Source organism: Taudactylus pleione, unplaced genomic scaffold (genome assembly GCF_031769625.1).
Source record: "Taudactylus pleione unplaced genomic scaffold, aTauple2 ptg000041l, whole genome shotgun sequence".
NCBI classification, from domain to species: domain Eukaryota; kingdom Metazoa; phylum Chordata; class Amphibia; order Anura; family Myobatrachidae; genus Taudactylus; species Taudactylus pleione.
This window is the reverse complement of record NW_028284443.1, coordinates 57012461-57029772: the sequence shown is the minus strand read 5'-3', so window position 1 is coordinate 57029772 and position 17312 is coordinate 57012461. Positions and strand designations below refer to the sequence as shown.

The following is a 17312-nucleotide window of genomic DNA, read 5'->3' as shown; positions in this document are numbered from 1 at the left end:
TAACAAGGGCCATGGGGCAGCGACGGTGACACCCATAGAGCCCTGGGCTCTGTGGGCAGCACCGCTCGCACACACCTGGGTACGGCCCTGACAATGAGCAAATGATGTCCATCAGTTATTAGGCACCCTATAGATTCCCAACAGGGCCCTCTTACCCCTTTATCTGTCTGTTATTACCCCATCTCCTGTTTTCTATTACTCTTTAGTTCCGAGTTGTAAAGTGAAAATGGAATATGCAGGCGCTATATAAGTAAATGTTAATACTAAATCAGACACACTGCAATATTGCAGCATGAAATAAACTGATGATGGCACTGAAATAAATTATTTACTTTACATAGAAAATCCATTGTATTATGCTCTGTGAATGAAGCAGCTAAGCTACAGGTATGCTATGTGTGACCAATGGATGGAGCAGTCCTAAGACTGTCAGAGATCAGGGGCCAAATGTAATAGGGTGAGAGTTTAGCAAATGTGAGAGTTTAGCAGTAATCTCTCACACTATTACTATTACATTGGTCGAGTTTTATCTTCAAATGGGAAAACATCTGGATAAGAGTTTAAATCTTTTGAGTCTAAAAACATGTGAGTTTGCATGTTCTCGGACTCTATTACATTGGCCAAAGTGTGAGAGCTTACTGCTAAACTCTCACATGTTCTAAACTCTCACCCTATTACATTTGGCCCCAGGTGCAGTCTATATAGGTAACTTGCATAAGGAAGGTGATGGAAACACACACAGATTCTAATTGTGTCCTGAGTAATACCTCTTTTCCACCAAAAACCCGGGTCTGACCTGGGTTTTCAGACATGGGACCTTATTCTTGGCGCTCGCAAAAAAGAGCGCTCGCTCTGAATCAGGGCGGCCGCTTTTTTTTTTTTTAACCCGGCCTCCTAAGCTTTGGGTGACCACCCAGTCAGTGGACCGTGGCCTTAGGGCGGACAAACTCGTTTTGTTGCCGGGTGTCTCTGCAACTACACACAGAAACTCACCTGGTTCCCTTGACTCCCCTGGCTATTCAAGCAGCACACCACTGACCACGTGATACAACCTACCCAGAAGTATGAGGAAAACACAGCAGCGGCACCAGAAGAAAGAAATCATCAGAGACATTAGTGGAGCGCAACGGAGCTAATGGTAAGTGCAAGTGGGATCGAGTCTCTCTAAGGAGTGTAACACCCGGCAACAGGCTCCTTGGAGCCCAAACCGAGTTTGTCCACCCTAAGGCCACAATCCACTGCTTCCAGAGCCATTACTCCGAAGGTTGCATCTATCAGGTGTACCATCGGAGTCCCAACCTGCAGGCAGTGAGACCCGGTCCAGAGCACCGTACAGCCACCACCTTCCACACTCTGCCCGCTGTACCACACAGAAGACGACAGATGAACACCGGTATGTGCACAAGCTTTACTCCATACTTTTTTCAACAGACAGAGTAGCGGGACTCCGCACTCTCGGCCTGATTCAGACCCGCTCATAAGCGTCCACATGTTCGCTCTGAGCGATGGTCGCACAACTGCGCATGCGTATGGTTCGCAATGCGTGTGCGCAAACCAGTCATTGCGGTCGGAAATTGTGCGCTCATAAAACACAGAGGGGCTGCTATTTTGAGTGACAGAATGTGCCGTTTGTGGGTGGTAACAAGGGAAGGTGCTTGAAAACGGGGGAGTGGTTGTGCGAACGCAGGCATGCCTAACGGTCAAAACGGCGTTTAATGGGAGTGCATAATTAGCAAAGGAGCATCATCGATCACGTCACTTGGTTGTCTTTTAGCCTGAACTGATCGCAGTGATTACGGGAAGTCATTCCTACCTCAAGTGCTGTGAGCAGTTCAGATGCCGTTCGATATTCCCGATTAATCTAATAAAAACAGGAGATGACGTGATTTGCAAACTGCAAAGGGGCGTCTTGAAAAAATAGCGAGCGCATTTAGCGGACGCTCGCACAGACATAGAGGCGTCCTCACACCGCAAAGAGCGAGTGCTCAATTTAAAAATCCGGTCCCTTTTTGAGAGCAAGCGGCCGCAAAAAGCGTCTGGGTTTGAATCAGGCCCTCTGTCACACTTCTGGACATTTAATCACTGACTATACCTACTGTCACGACCCTGTCTAGTTGTCATCTTTTTGCCTTGAGACTTACCCCTGTCAGCTGTCCCATGGATCTGTGTTTGTAGTTCTCCTGTGGGATCTGCTCTGACTTCTCTATGCATTCCTGTCACAGTGATTATTGCACCTGGCCTCTCCTCCGTCTGTGAGCACTGCTAGCCCTGATTGGAATCGCAGGTGTGGTTCTGATTCTCAGAGCTGCAGAGATGAATACTCCCTCTGCATGTTGTGCCTTCTACCACTCAGAATGCTACTACCAGACCACCTGTCCGTATCCACCAATTGCTGCCAGACCTATGGTATATATATCCTCTCCTGATAGCATTCTGGGCCTGAACATCTCGTCTTCCCGTGGTTTATGGTTCATGCTGTTTCTGCATTCAAGTGTATCCCTGAAATCTGCTACAGCAACCCCTGGTGCAATCCAGAAAACCTGTTACAGCTGTACCTGGCAATCCAGTAAATCTGCTGGCAGCAACCCTCGGTGCTTCCAGAAAACCTGCTACAGCTAAACCTGGCAATCCAGTAAATCTGCTGACAGCAACCCCTGGTGCATCCCGAAAACCTGCTACAGTAATACCTGGCATCCAGTCGTCCTGTTACAGCAATACCTGGCCTGTGCTCTGCTGCTAGTCCTACTCCTGGTTGGGCCCTGGCACTCTGTAAACCTGCATCGTATCACCCTGCCTTGCTTCCTGCTGTGGATCAACTCCTGCCCCTTTTACCTACCTACTCCCTCCCTGAACCTAAAATTCCCAAACCTACCCATTCCTTCCTGAAACCTGTTATTCCCAATTATCCAATCCAGCCTGCACCTGAGTTCCAACCTTGTCACAGCATTTCCGGATCACCCTGTTTAGCCCTCGTCTCAGCATTACCTGACTTCCCTTCAGCCATTGTCACATTATTCCAGTCCAGAGTCAAGTTCCAAGCTCATCAGTTCTATCCACGTTGTTCCAGTCCAGAGTCAAGTTCTAAGCTCATCAGTTCAGTCCACGTTGTTCCAGTCCAGAGTCAAGTTCCAAGCTCATCAGTTCAATTCAACAAGTCTTCCTGTCGGTTCCAGTCTGGTCCCTCCAGTTCCTGTCATTTATCATCAAACGCAGTTTTCACTGCTACACAAGTCTTGTAAATAGAGCTATCTACATCACCCATGGTTCCAGTCATGCCGGCCTCCGTTGAAACCCGATAATCACCTGAGACAGGTAACTCGCAGACACCAATTGTGACACCTACATATTGGCCTGCAGCATCGGGAACGTTTACCTGAGTAATCCTTTGGGATATCTATTTAAAGATATATAGATTGATTTGCTCATTGAATGGGACACTACTGATATTTTTATTTTTTATTTCTATTCTCACTTCTATTTTTATTTATTTTTTTCAAGTATCTTCCTTAAAAGTTTTTTCTTTTTACGATTGTATTATTAAAGCTACCTCGGTCTATTCAAAGTAAGTATCATTAACATTAATACTCATTGGTCCTGTCATTGTCTTATCATCAATAATAGATTAATTTATATTATTGATACATACCACCCTTTACAAATCAAGAAAACACAACTGAGACATCTAATTAAACATAATAAGCTAAGCACTGCACTCTACTTACTTTTACTAGTAAAAATGTGAAACTTTATATATTAAAATGTGTTACTTTTTCATGCACTATGGAACGCACCCTTTGATCTATCTGTTTCAGAAAATATATATATATTTATTCAATATCGCAGCCACCCCACCACGATCGCAGGCACACCTGGGAGCAGCAGAGCAACAGGTGTCAAGAAAGGAGGCCGTGTGTGTGTGTCCTGGAGCCCTTCTCCAGGCACCGGTGTCTACAGTAGTGCTCACCTCCAGATCTTCTGCACCCTCCCGAGGATGTGTAGTGCAGGAAGGAAGGAGCAGCCCTGCCCCCTGTCCTACATGTGACATGCCTCTGTACTAATTTTCACCATGTCATAATTATATGATACTTTTTCTACTTCAAAAGGGAGTGCCTCCTCTTTTTTGTTCCGATTCTGGGGGGTCTTTGTACCTCATACAGGAGGATCATTGTTGTTTACATTAACTATTTAGGAGGGCACCCCGGTTTTTGCAGTTTCACCAGAGTGCCGAACCTCTGCACCATATATATATATATATATATATATATATATATAAAATGAACAAAGGGGGTGCACTCACCAGTCTTCTAAAATGAGTTTTTATTTCATCTTTTTAAAAAAATTTTACAGCATCATAGTAAAGCTCCGAAGTTTCGGTCCTAGCCATGGACCTTTGTCAAGGTACAATTCCAAGTAGTACTTTGCATCAATATATACCTGAGTCCAATTAAGAGACTCCTCCCTCACAATCATGTGAGTACAAGCAATACAAACATATAGAGACATGAAGACATCATTTGTAATTGTGCAATAATGCCAATCAAAGACTAACTAAAAAATGAAAAGTAATGAAAAAAAACATGTTAACAGCATGCTTTAGCAACATTGAGATGCATGATTATCGATTGGGTGCCTCCACCCAAGAGAGGAGGCGATCGGGCCAAACTCTTGCTCCAGAGAGAAGCGATGTGGATACATAAATTGGATACGGTCCACCCTCGCGGCCTTAATGAAGCTATACACCTTGGGATGTTTTTGGATTAAAGTATTTTGGATCTCAAGTGGGGGTGCATCATCAGATTTTGTAATGATACAATTTTTTTTTATTTTTTGTTTTTTCGAGTGTTGTGGCAATGTGGGTTTCCTATGGAGTTTGTTTATTTGTTATTTATTTTTAATTATTTAATGTGTCTAAATTTGGTTATGTTTATATTTAAAAAAATTTAAAAAATGTCGACACACATGTTGACAAACCATGTTTTTGTATACATTATAATTTAGGCATATGTAATTCAATCCAGATGGATAGACGTTGCCCTATCATTATATTATCTATGAGGAAGTGTTTATCATTGGTTTGCTTACAGGCTGCGTCTTTTTGATGGACGTGCATGTCGACTGCCCGATTGATATTAGCTTGATGAGTCAATATATGAAAACTCTGTTAGTTACATCTTCAATTAAATTAATGGGTTATATGGTGACGTATACTTGTTTGTCTGCGTCACCGGGTCCCTAGTGTTCTTGTATATTACTTTGTGATTTGATTGCTCCGGGCGCTAGCATCGACGGATGAAGTGCAGGAAGCCTTAACAGCGCTTGTCATGACTGCTGTATTAGCTTGCGTGCCATTTGACAGGAAATGGTACCAACTTGCGTTCCACTTGGCAGGAAGTTTGGGGAGTTGACACGCACGCTAGCGGGGGATGCAGCTCGATTATACCAGTAAGGTTTGTTTTTATATATGTCTGTTAACATGTTTTTTTTCATTACTTTTCATTTTTTAGTTAGTCTTTGATTGGCATTATTGCACAATCACAAATGATGTCTTCATGTCTCTATGTTTGTATTGCTTGTACTCACATGATTGTGAGGGAGGAGTCTCTTAATTGGACTCAGGTATATATTGATGCAAAGTACTACTTAGAATTGTACCTTGACAAAGGTCCATGGCTAGGACCGAAACGTCGGAGCTTTACTATGATGCTGTAAATTTTTTTTAAAAAGATGAAATAAAAACTCATTTTAGAAGACTGGTGAGTGCACCCCCTTTGTTCATTTTTTGTATGCAGGGATACAGGTGATCCCATTTTGGTGGCTACCCAGCAATTGGATTTTCAGACGTGAGTGTGGACTAATACTGGACATATATTATATATATATATATATATATATATCACAAACCCTCAATGCGCTAATAATGACACTGATATTATTTATACAGATTAATAAACAAATAAAAATATAAAGAATTGAAGGAAAGCTGCTCCTCTTGTATGATCCTTGCCAGGAAGTGGATCTATAGATAAAATATAAAAACAAAACAAGAAGGCGCTGATAGTGTAGTATTTAAAACACCATTTGTTTTTCAGAATAAGAAATGTGCATACATTTAATTGATTACGCTTATCTAAATTTCGCCCAATATTACGATGAATCAGGAAACGATTTTCATGTGGTTTCCAGCATCAGAATATAGCCCAGCATCAAAACAAAACCCAAGAGAAATCATAGGGTAGTATATCCAAAACTTTATAGATTAAAACGTAAGATTAAGAACACGTACAAGATGATGACTTGGTAAATGGCATATCAGTTAAGAACAATTCACCCAAACCAGGCATCCAGAGTATTCCAACTGAATGGTATCGAATTCAGGAAACCTCAGTGGTATTATGGTAGCCTTGAAAGATAATGGACAGACAACCTCCAACGCGTTTCGTTTGTAACTAAACTTATTCAGGAATAGGTTCCTAGTCCAATTTGTGATGGTTAAATAGGGGTATTAATTCACTAGAGCATTAATATCATTATTTCCTATTAACAAAAAAAATGACTCCATTTCTGGTCATATATATCAGTGTACGACTCCAACAAAATGGCCGATTATTATATAATAAAACCATACAAAAAAACATATATAAGATGAGTTTATAAACAAATAAAAATATTTAACATTAATATCTTTACAATAGAAAACTATCTTGTTTAATAAATAACCTTAAACAAGTAGTACATGTTGTAATTCATTTATTAGTAGAAAACAGACTAACCCAAAATGGCCGCCAAATAGGAGGACAATATATTTATTATACAAAACTATGAGGCAGCTGAAAGAATAATTAAACTATAATAAGTCCTAATTGGACCTATAGAAAGTTGCCACCTTATATAATTGCGTCAACTCAGGGCGCTATACTGGTGACCAAACTAAATAAGGACCCAATCGGGATCCTAAACAGTCACGGCGTGTCACCTGAGAGCCGGAAGTGACATGTAACACGCCTACTGGAAATGACGCAACGTTAGTGCATCATTCCCGGAAGCCTGATCATAGTGCAAAGAATGAAGGCGCGCTAGATGATACTAGACGCGCCGACCGAAAGTGATACAACACCAGTGCATCACTCCCGGATGTGTGATACAGGAAGTGGGGCAGTGAGGGCACGCTTAGTAACCAGAACTAAAGCGGCATCCATATTGACATGCCGAATATAGATCCGGAATTAAACCACAGGAAGTGGAACAGTAAGGGCAAATAAAAGGGCAAACTCTAATGAAAGCCCATAATCATATATTGAATAAAGGAGATTATAACTCATAAGGGAAAACTTAGGTCAATGCCCATAAAGTGCAATGGATAATCATATATTCAGTGATAAGGTGCCACGTGCATATGAACCCAACATGTACATACTGACAATAATACAATTACACCAATAAAGTACAATACAATAATACATATATCAAAATGCCAGGACATAATACAATCCATATACAACATAATAAAAATACAAAAACATAATATGTTGCATAATCAATGTATAAACATGTATCACAATTTAAATGTATACATTAACCTAAAAAAGATACAATGTCAATCCCCTCGTTTAATCCTACTGGGGCTAATGAGTTACAAGTATAGATTCAATAAGATTCTCTCCTGGATAACACTAAGTCCCTATTATAATGAAAATAAGGGACGTGTTCTAGTACTGTAGATTTCAATGATTGTGGATTTGAACCGTGGGTACGGGAAAAATGTCTAGGTAAACTATGATTCAACACATTATTGCAGATATCGCGTAAATATTGTTGAATCCTGATTTTAATTGGTCTTTTTGTTTGTACCGCAACCACATGTAATACGATAAATGACATAAGTGGTGTTACATGTTGCTGTAGATTTTAACGTATATTGTTTACCATTATCTAAATGGCACGAAAAAGGATTTTTATCCATATATTTACATACCATACAATTAGTACATGGAAAACAGACGGTTTTGTTTAAAGTTAACCAATTGCTTTTTTTGACCATAGTATTAGGTATCAAATTACTGGGAGCAAGCATGGTTTTTAACGCTCTTGCTTTTTTGTAAACCATTTTAGGTCTTGTAGGTAAATAAGGGCCCAAAATGGGATCTTTTAATAACGTTTTCCAATGGTAATTCAAGATTTTTTCTATTTTTTTATTCTCTACATTGAATTGGGTCACAAAAGGTCTTGTTTTAGGACCTCGTTTAACATTAGATGGAATAATCTCTTTATCCCTGAAAAAATTGGACCTAACTTTGGTCCTGATTCTGACCCGCTCGCAAGCGCATAGCGCTCGCAAGCGGGTCGATGGCTGGCTAGTGCGCGCATGCACTGGCCACGGAGCGAGCGCAAAAAGCACTCGCTCCAGCGCTCGCATAAAAAAAGGGGCGGCTGTCGATGTTGATCGACAGCTTGCCCTGTTTGGAAGGCGGGGAGGGGGGGTGGCTGGGCAAACGGAGGCGTTCCTGCAGGAACGCCTGCCATTTGTGGGCAGCCCTACTGACATCACCCTACCGTACAGATCTCGTCGCAAGCCCGATGGTCTTGACCATCGCGACCATCATCTGGCCGCTCGCATAAGCTGTGGGTGGTCACCCACAGCTATGAGAGCGGCCAGGAGGCTGCAACTTAAACTATTAGCCGCCCTGATTCAGAGCGAGCGCTCGCTTTTTGCGAGCGGCTCTGAATCAGGCCCTTTATTACGTGCTTTTGACCTCGCTGCTTCCAAATTTGTTTCATTATATCCTCTTTCTAAAAAACGTTGTTGATGAAAGAGGACTGTTTCTCGAATGAACTATTCTTTGAACAATTTTTCCTAATACGCATAAATTGAGAATAGGGTAAATTTTTTTTCCACAATTTCAAATGACAACTATCTATAGGTATGTAACTATTTAACTATCAGTTTCTTTAAAATAAGTACTTGTTTGTATAGTGTTATTGGAACCTATTTCTAACAGAATATCTAAATAGTCTATAATATATTTGTTAGTCTTATAGGTAAATTTCAGATTCCTATAATTATTATTCAATTGTATCAACAGATTTTCTATACTTTGCATTTCCCCATTCCAAATAAAGATTAAATCATCTATATATCTTTTATAGAGCTTCACATTTGAAAAATGTTTTGGATCATTATAAATAACCTCTTCTTCCCAACAACCCATAAATATGTTGGCATACCAGGGGCAAATTTTGTGCCCATTGCAGTACCATTGAGTTGAATAAAAAATTCCTCTTCAAATTTAAAAAAATTATGTTTTAAAATAAAATTAATGCCATCAAGTATACATTTTTTCTCCTTTAAACATAAGTTCAAATCCTGATCCAATCTATTTTTGATGGCTGATATTCCTTTTTCGTGTGGAATCGAGGAATATAAATCTTGGGCATCAACTGTAACCCAACATAAGTCATTGTTCCATTCAAATGTATCTAATATTCTCAATAAATCAGTGGAATCCTTCAGATAAGAGGTTAATATTTTAACATAAGGCTGCAACTTACTTCAAATCTTTTGCATTATATAGATCTAAAGTTGTTTTTCTATTCTTATTATGTTGTATATGGATTTTATTATGTCTTGGCATTTTGATATATGTATTATTGTAATGTACTTTATTTATTGGTGTAATTTTATTATTGTCAGTATGTACTTGTTGGGTGCATATGCACGTGGCACCTTATCACTGAATATATGATTATCCATTGCACTGTATGGGCATTGACCTAAATTTGCCCTTATGAGTTATAATCTCCTTTATTCAATATATGATTATGGGCTTTCATTAGAGTTTGCCCTATTATTTGCCCTTACTGTTCCACTTCCTGTGGTTTAATTCTGGACCTATATTCGGCATGTCAATATGGATGCCGCTCTAGTTCCGGTTACTTAGCGTGCCCTCACTGCCCAACTTCATGTATCACACATCCGGGAGTGATGCACTGATGTTGTATCACTTCCGGTCGGCGCGTCTAGTATCATCTAGCGCGCCTTCACTCTTTGCAATATGATCAGGCTTCTGGGAATGATACACTAACGTTGCGTCATTTCCGGTAGGCGTGTTACATGTCACAGGTGTCACGTCACTTACGGCTCTCGGGTGACGTGCCATGACTGTTTAGGGTCCCGATTGGGTCCTTATTTAGTTTGGTCACCAGTATAGCACCCTGAGTTGGCGCAATTATATAAGGTGGCAACTTTCTATAGGTCCAATTAGGACTTATTATAGTTTAATTATTCTTTCAGCTGCCTCATAGTTTTGTATAATAAACAGGAGGATGAGCAGAGAGAAGTGGCCCCTGGATTTGGCTGCAAGTAGGTCATTGGTGACTTTGGCAAGGGCAGTTTCAGTGGAGTGACGTTGGCGAAAGCCAGATTGGAGAGGATCAAGGATGGAGTTGTCAGAGAGATAGCTGGTGATGCGGCTGTAGACAAGCCACTCAAGTAGTTTGGAGGCAAAAAGGAGAAGAGAATTGGGCGGTAATTGGCAGGTGAGGACGAGTCGAGGTTGGTTTTTTTGAGAATAGATGTGACAAGAGCATGTTTGAACGATGAGGGAAAGATGCCGGTGGAGAGAGATAAGTTGAAAAGGTGAGCAAGGTGGGAGCAGGCAGTGGAGGAGATAGCGTAGAAGGCGAAAAGGGAGGGGGTCAAGGGGGCAGATGGAGGGGGGAGAGGACAAGATGAGGGAGTGGACCTCATCACCCGTGGTGGGGCTGAAGGAGCACAAGATGGGGTGGCCGGGAGGTGCGGATGGTGGGGGAGGTGGGGTTGCAGCAGGGAGATTGGAGGATATACTGTGATGAATTGCCTCAATTTTGGAAGAGGAGGCAAAGTCAAATGCAGTGAGGGAGGATGGAAGGGGTGGAGGTGGGGGGCGGAGGAGAGTGTTGAAAGTAGCAAAGAGGCGGCGGGGATTGGAGGACTGAGAGGAGATGAGCGACTAGAAGGATTGCTTGGCGAGGGAGAGGGCCGAGCTGTAGGAAGAGAGGACAAATTACAACATGTAAGGTTATTTATTAAACAAGATGGTTTTCTATTATAAAGATATTAATGTAAAATATTTTTATTTGTTTGTAAACTCATCTTATGTATTTTTTTTGTATGGTTTTATTATATAATAATCGCCATTTTGTTGGAGTCGTACACTGATATATATGACCAGAAATGGAGTATTTTTTTTGTTAATAGGAAATAATGACATTAATGCTCTAGTGAATTAATACCCCTATTTAACCATCACAAATTGGACTAGGAACCTATCCCTGAGGAAGTTTGGTTACAAACGAAACGTGGAGGTTGTCTGTCCATTATCTTTCAAGGCTAACATAATACCACGGAGGTTTCCTGAATTCGGTACCATTCAGCTGGAATACTCTGGATGCCTGGTTTGGGTGAATTGTTCTTAACTGATATGCCATTTATCAAGTCATCATCTTGTTCGTGTTCTTAATCTTATGGTTTTTTTTTGATGCTGGGCTATATTCTGATGCTGGAAACCACATGAAAATCGTTTCCTGATTCATCGTAATATTGGGCGAAATTGAGATAAGCATAATTATATCAATTAAATGTACGCACATTACTTATTCTGAAAACCAAATGGTGTTTTAAATACTACACTATCAGCGCCTTCTTGTTTTTATATATATATATATTTAATAAAACAGCCCTCTGATGAAGTCCAAGTGACGAAATGCGTCGGGTGTTGGACTGGTGCAGTGTCGATGTGACGTGGATGTAGCAGTGGACTGCCCAGCTGTGTATGCTGAACACGCTACTTATTGTGTACATCTTGTTTGAGATGTGAATCCAGCTAGCGGTGGTCTGAAGCCGCTATTGGTAAGTGATTCATTATAAACTGTGCAGCTTTATATATTAAAATGTGTTACTTTTTCATGCACTATGGAGCGCACCCTTTGTTCTATCTAATGTTTCAGAAAATATATATATATATTTATTCCAAACATGCAAAAGTACACAGACACTGTCTGTCTACTTCTGTGACATCACAAGTTGGAGAGAAGTAGGTTGGTCTGATAAAAGAAGTGGACAAGTTGGTTGGTCATATGAAAAGTTGGTTAGGTATGTGGGGCACTGTTTTAGTTGGACAGAAATGTTGGAAGGTTGGTCAGTTGGATGGTTGGAGGAAAGTTGATCTTTTGAATGGCTTGTTTCAGTTGCACACCGGTATAAAAGTGTTGTATATCAAATTAGTCAGCACAGTCTGCTAGTGAGTCCAAGTCGCATTCCATTCGGCAAAAAAGACGCTAAAAAGACGCCCGGTGCTAGCAGAGTCTCACGGGACCTGACGCGCCGAGAGGGGCTTTTTAGTACGACTGCAGGAGGACACATCTATACTTGAATGTTCTTAGAAATGCACGAGGAAGAAACACCAATAACACTGCTTGTTTTGGAAAGTAGCAAGCAGGAAGACTACTATTAAAGCAGTGTGGGGTCAGGTGGTGTTGGGGCACCAAATAGAAAAAGCAAACCAGAGGTATGTGAAATTCAGAATGTACACTTTGGAGTGAAGTTATTCTTTTAGCCAAAAATGGAACATGTGCACGCAATAACTGTATGTCATTTGTACCTATGTCATTAAGACATTAAGCTTAGGAGGTAAATGTAATAGCCTGCGGTCTGCAGGCAACGACGGGTTCTGTGCGAGACTGCCCGATGTTTTAACGTAGCACTCAATTCAAAGGCAAAACCAGGTTGATGTTGCCTTTTAAATGACTGCTACTTTAAAACATTGGGCACTCTCGCATAGAACTCGCCGATGCCTGCTGTCCGCAGGCCATTACAATTACCACTATTTGTGTAAACAGCCTGTCAAATTGTCTAAGAAAAGGAAACCTGTAAGGTACAGGGGTAAATAAAAGCATACATACTTTTCAAATAAATGCCTCCCGACCTCAGCATCCACGGCACTCAGAGGATCATCCAGGAGATAAATGTCTGTGTCCTGATAAACTGCCCTGCATAATACATAATAGAAATTAATCAAAATGCAGACCTGTCATGCCAGCAACTCATGCACTTGTAAGTTTAGCAGGCTAATATGGATCTGAGCAGGCCAATGTAGGCTCTCCTACATTATACCGTTCAACCCTCCATCACGTGAGATGAATAAAGTTGCAGCAAAGTTACATGCAAATCAAATTCTTCAGTGGAACAGCACATTTCACCAACGTGCTACTTTTGCCATTACTGACTCCTTTTGTTGGTCTAATTTCTAATTATTATAACCAATTCAAGAATCAGGAAGAAATCGGTGAAATAATTAAAGAAATAGATGAAATAAGTTTCTGCACACTGATCCAAAGTGTGCAAACTACTATAAATCTTGTTACAACCTGTAACTTTAGGTGACTATAGGCTCCTTTTTAAAAGAAAAAAGCACTATGTATATATACAGCACTCTGGGTTAGTTCTAACACATCAGGCTCAACATGCTAGCAGATGATTGATGTGCCTACACTGAACGACTGCTCATTCAGTGTAGGCACAGCGTTCAGTGTTTGTACACTGACAAACGACTGCACGATTACAATGTCGTAATCGTGCAGTCATTTGCCTGTCTTCTAGTGGATGTGTGTCGTAAGGCTTGTAATGTACTTCAGGGGATGCCCTAACCATTTATTACAAATCACTTGAGGGGTGCTAACAATTGTTCAATGTGTCCTCCATTGCGGCCAAAACAAGTTTCCATTTGAACAGCACTCTCTATAACAGACAATTACATGTCAGGCGGAATAACCAGCACATTAAGTTTAATGCAGTTTTTCAGATCTGACAGGGTACTTCTGGTTCTTCAAAAATCCCCTTCCGACATCAGAGGTGCACTGCAAAAAATCTTTCCCGATATACCTGGTTCTTCAAAAATCCTTATAACCAAAAATCCAGTGATCAGGTCAGCCAAGATGTCTGAAAGCTGAAGCTGATGACACAGTCATTGGTAAAGTATCGCCTTAGAAATTGTAGCACTCTTCAAGTGATTTGGTGACAAAATTTGTAACCAATATACATTGTTTTCAATAATAATAGCTGGGGCATCCCTTGAAGTCCCTATTGTCCAAATTCATCTTCACAACAAGCTTTAGAACCTGTTCAAGAGTGCTCTAAGCAGAGTTACTTGTCACTAATACTATATATATATAGGCAGGTACTTGGTAAAGCAGTGTCTTTTTAATAGCAACAGACACTGCACTTTAGCATAAGTGAGGTTAGGCCTGGGCACACACAGGCACACAACAGAAAATAAGCGAACAAGATAAAAGTAAATGTCTCAGCACCAGTGATCACAAAATATGCGCTATAGCGTGTTTTTACGTGCTACAGGAAACTTGGGACCCAGTTTTTACAACTGATTGGGTCCAGGAGGGCGCGCTAGTGCTGTGTGTACCTGAATAGCCAATCAGCGTGCAGCGGCGTCCCCTCAGCCATTCACCACAGGGCGCCATGCCCCCAGCCATTCACCACACGGCGATGTCCTCCCAGCCAATCACAGTGCAGCGGCTCCCCCAAGCCAATCACCACACGGCGCCATCCCCCAGCCAATCGCCATGCAGCGGCGTCCCAGCAGCCATTCACGAGGCACCACCACCCCAGCCAATTGCTGTGCAATGGCTCCCCCCAGCCAATCACCATGCGGCACTGTCCCCACAGCCAATCGCCATGCAACGGTGTCCCCCCAACCATTCACCACGAATCGCCGTCACCCCTAGCCAATCGCTATGCAGCAGGTCCCCCACCAGAAGTCCGTGGGCGATTTGGTTGCAGCAGCATTGTCATTGGTGCCGGGACACTCTAGCAGCTGGCACTCCTTCAGCCAACTGAGCTCTCTGGACACAGGAGGTGGGAGGTGGACTGCGCATGGGGCAGAAGGGAGCTGCAGGTGGACAACAGTGACCCTGCCAAGGGTTCCCAGCAGAAGCAAAAGAGGTAACCACTGCCCCAAGTTTTAGCTACCCTAACTCCCTCCCTACCCCCAGCACTGCCCTAAGTATTACCTGCACCTAACCCCCTCCTTGCCCCCCCAGTACTGCTCTAGCTGCTATCTACCCTACCCCCGCCCTACCCCCAGTACTGCTTGCCCCTAACTTCATTCTTGGCTCACCCGTACTGCCCCAACTGCTATCTACACATGCCCCCTCCCTACCCCCAGCACTGCCCCTAACACCCTCCTTGCCCCCCAGTAAATTTGTAGCATGAATGTGCAGCCCACAAACATGCAGCAATTGCACAATGCAATCACGTCAGCATGGGATCAAGGACCTCATTCAGAGCCGCTCGCTGCTGGCGGGCGCTCGCTATGAATGTGGGTGAATTGTTATTATTTTCTCCGGCCACTCGCTAAGTTCCCACAGCTTGTGAGAGCGGCCAGGAGACCGTCGCGATAATCCCGACCATCGGCTTGCGACGAGACCCTGGGGTGGGGTCTAGCTGCCACAAGCCCGAGTGGACTTCCTGCTTTCATAGAGCAGGAAGTCCTGATGTCAGTAACCACTCCCAACAAACCTAAGGAACATCCAGCCTGCGTTTGTCCGGCCACCACCCCGCCCACAAAACGGGGCAAGCTGTCAATCAACATCGACAGCCACCCCGTCTTGTAGCAAGCCAGACGCTGCGCATGCGCAGGGCATTAACATCGAGCCGCTTGCGAGCGCACAGCACTAGCGACCTGCTCTGAATCGGGCCCCATATCTCTAAGGACTGTTTGCAGCACCTTGGTGAATAAATGTCAAAAAGGATTCAGGCAGATAGATAGCGTATATCCTAATATAAACATCATATTCCGTCCTAATTACATAATATGTTCTTTGTTGTTACATTTCAAAACAAAATAATAGTATGTGACTGCAGCAAAGTAGAATTGACAGCCTGTGCCGTTTATTGCAACAAATGTTGGATTATTTTTTTCTATGTCTTGCTGTTGCCATCTAAAACCGTATGAAATGATTACAGATTGTATGCATAAATAGCATAATCTGATTATCAGTATAATAGCCGGTTTCGTCTGGACCACTTTGCAATCTTTCCATTGAACCTATCTACAAATGCCCTGGTAATCTCCCACTAAAGATCTTGGGAAATGGAAAGTGTATAGCTGGCATTTCCTGCAGTGATTCTTGACACTTGTCCCTGTTTGATAAACCTATAATCAGAGTTATGCAAACGCTCTTACACTGTAATCATTATACCTCTGTCTGTTATTATTGCTTTATTGTGTCAGTGTTTTGTGATTGTACAGTCGATCCTCAGTTTAGGTGAAATTGAAACATCCACTCATAACAAAGCCTGTGCACTCTATTATACACCCACAACTGCATCTTGTGTCACAGCGTGACTGCGTCTTTATGCTAATGCCGCAGCTGATGGTATTACAGAGACGTCCACCAGCTGTGGCGCTAATCTGCCGATGTGTTATTAAAACGTACCATCAGCCGCACCATCGATCATTGCCTCAGCCCTATGGAGGTGTAGACTGTACATCTGAACATGGCTGCCGGTGTCAGTTTAACTGAAAGATGCAGCCGCTGACTGTGACACACCCGCGTCTGGCTTGCCACCCCACTGTTACCACCCAGAAATGCCCACTGAAAATGCCTCTCTGCATCCAAATTCGTTCTGCGACTCCCGGTTGGAGTGGCTCAGATGCATGCTCAGACTTTATGCGGCATTGACGCTATATCCACCTCTACATCAGGCCCTGAATCTTCATTCCTGACATGTCCTTCCTTCTGTTATGCCACCCATTTCCAAATACACCAAAACTAATTTCAGCTCTAATAGGCCACTTCTTATGCCCCTGAAAACTTTCAATAGACTCACAGTGAAAAAATACAGAAAGCCCAATAATTCTAAAAATAACTGAAAGCATATGGGAAATATATAGCTTAGAATAAACTACTAACATATTGAAAGATACATATAATCAGGGGTGTATCTAGGGATCCATGCGCCCCTGGCAATGTAATGGACTGACGCCCCCCTAGCCCCCCATGCAGTGCCCCCAGTAGTAATCCCCCCTTATGCTGCATTGCCCCCAGTAGTAGTCCCCCCTATACAGTGGCCGCAGTAGTAGTCGCCCCAATACTGCATTGTCCCCAGTAGTAGTCCTCCCAATGCTGCATTGCCCAGTAGTAGACCCCCTATACAGTGCCCCCAGTAGTAGACTCCAGAAGCAGTCCCCCCTATACAGTGCCCCCAGTAATAGTCCCCCCAATGCTACATTGACCCCAGTAATAGTCCCTCCTATACAGTG

At 42.5% G+C, this 17312-nt stretch overlaps 1 protein-coding gene across 4 annotated transcripts in view; it reads right to left on the bottom strand.

The window, feature by feature from the left end:
* ABCC4 (ATP binding cassette subfamily C member 4 (PEL blood group)) overlaps nucleotides 1-17312 on the bottom strand; it is a 392497-nt gene that overhangs the window by 230835 nt on the left and 144350 nt on the right. For all 4 annotated transcript variants that reach the window (XM_088458987.1, XM_088458994.1, XM_088458999.1 and 1 more), the window contains one exon: nucleotides 12937-13023. In XM_088458987.1, coding sequence (XP_088315113.1) covers nucleotides 12937-13023 — 87 coding nt within the window. The remainder of the gene's footprint in view (nucleotides 1-12936; nucleotides 13024-17312) is intronic.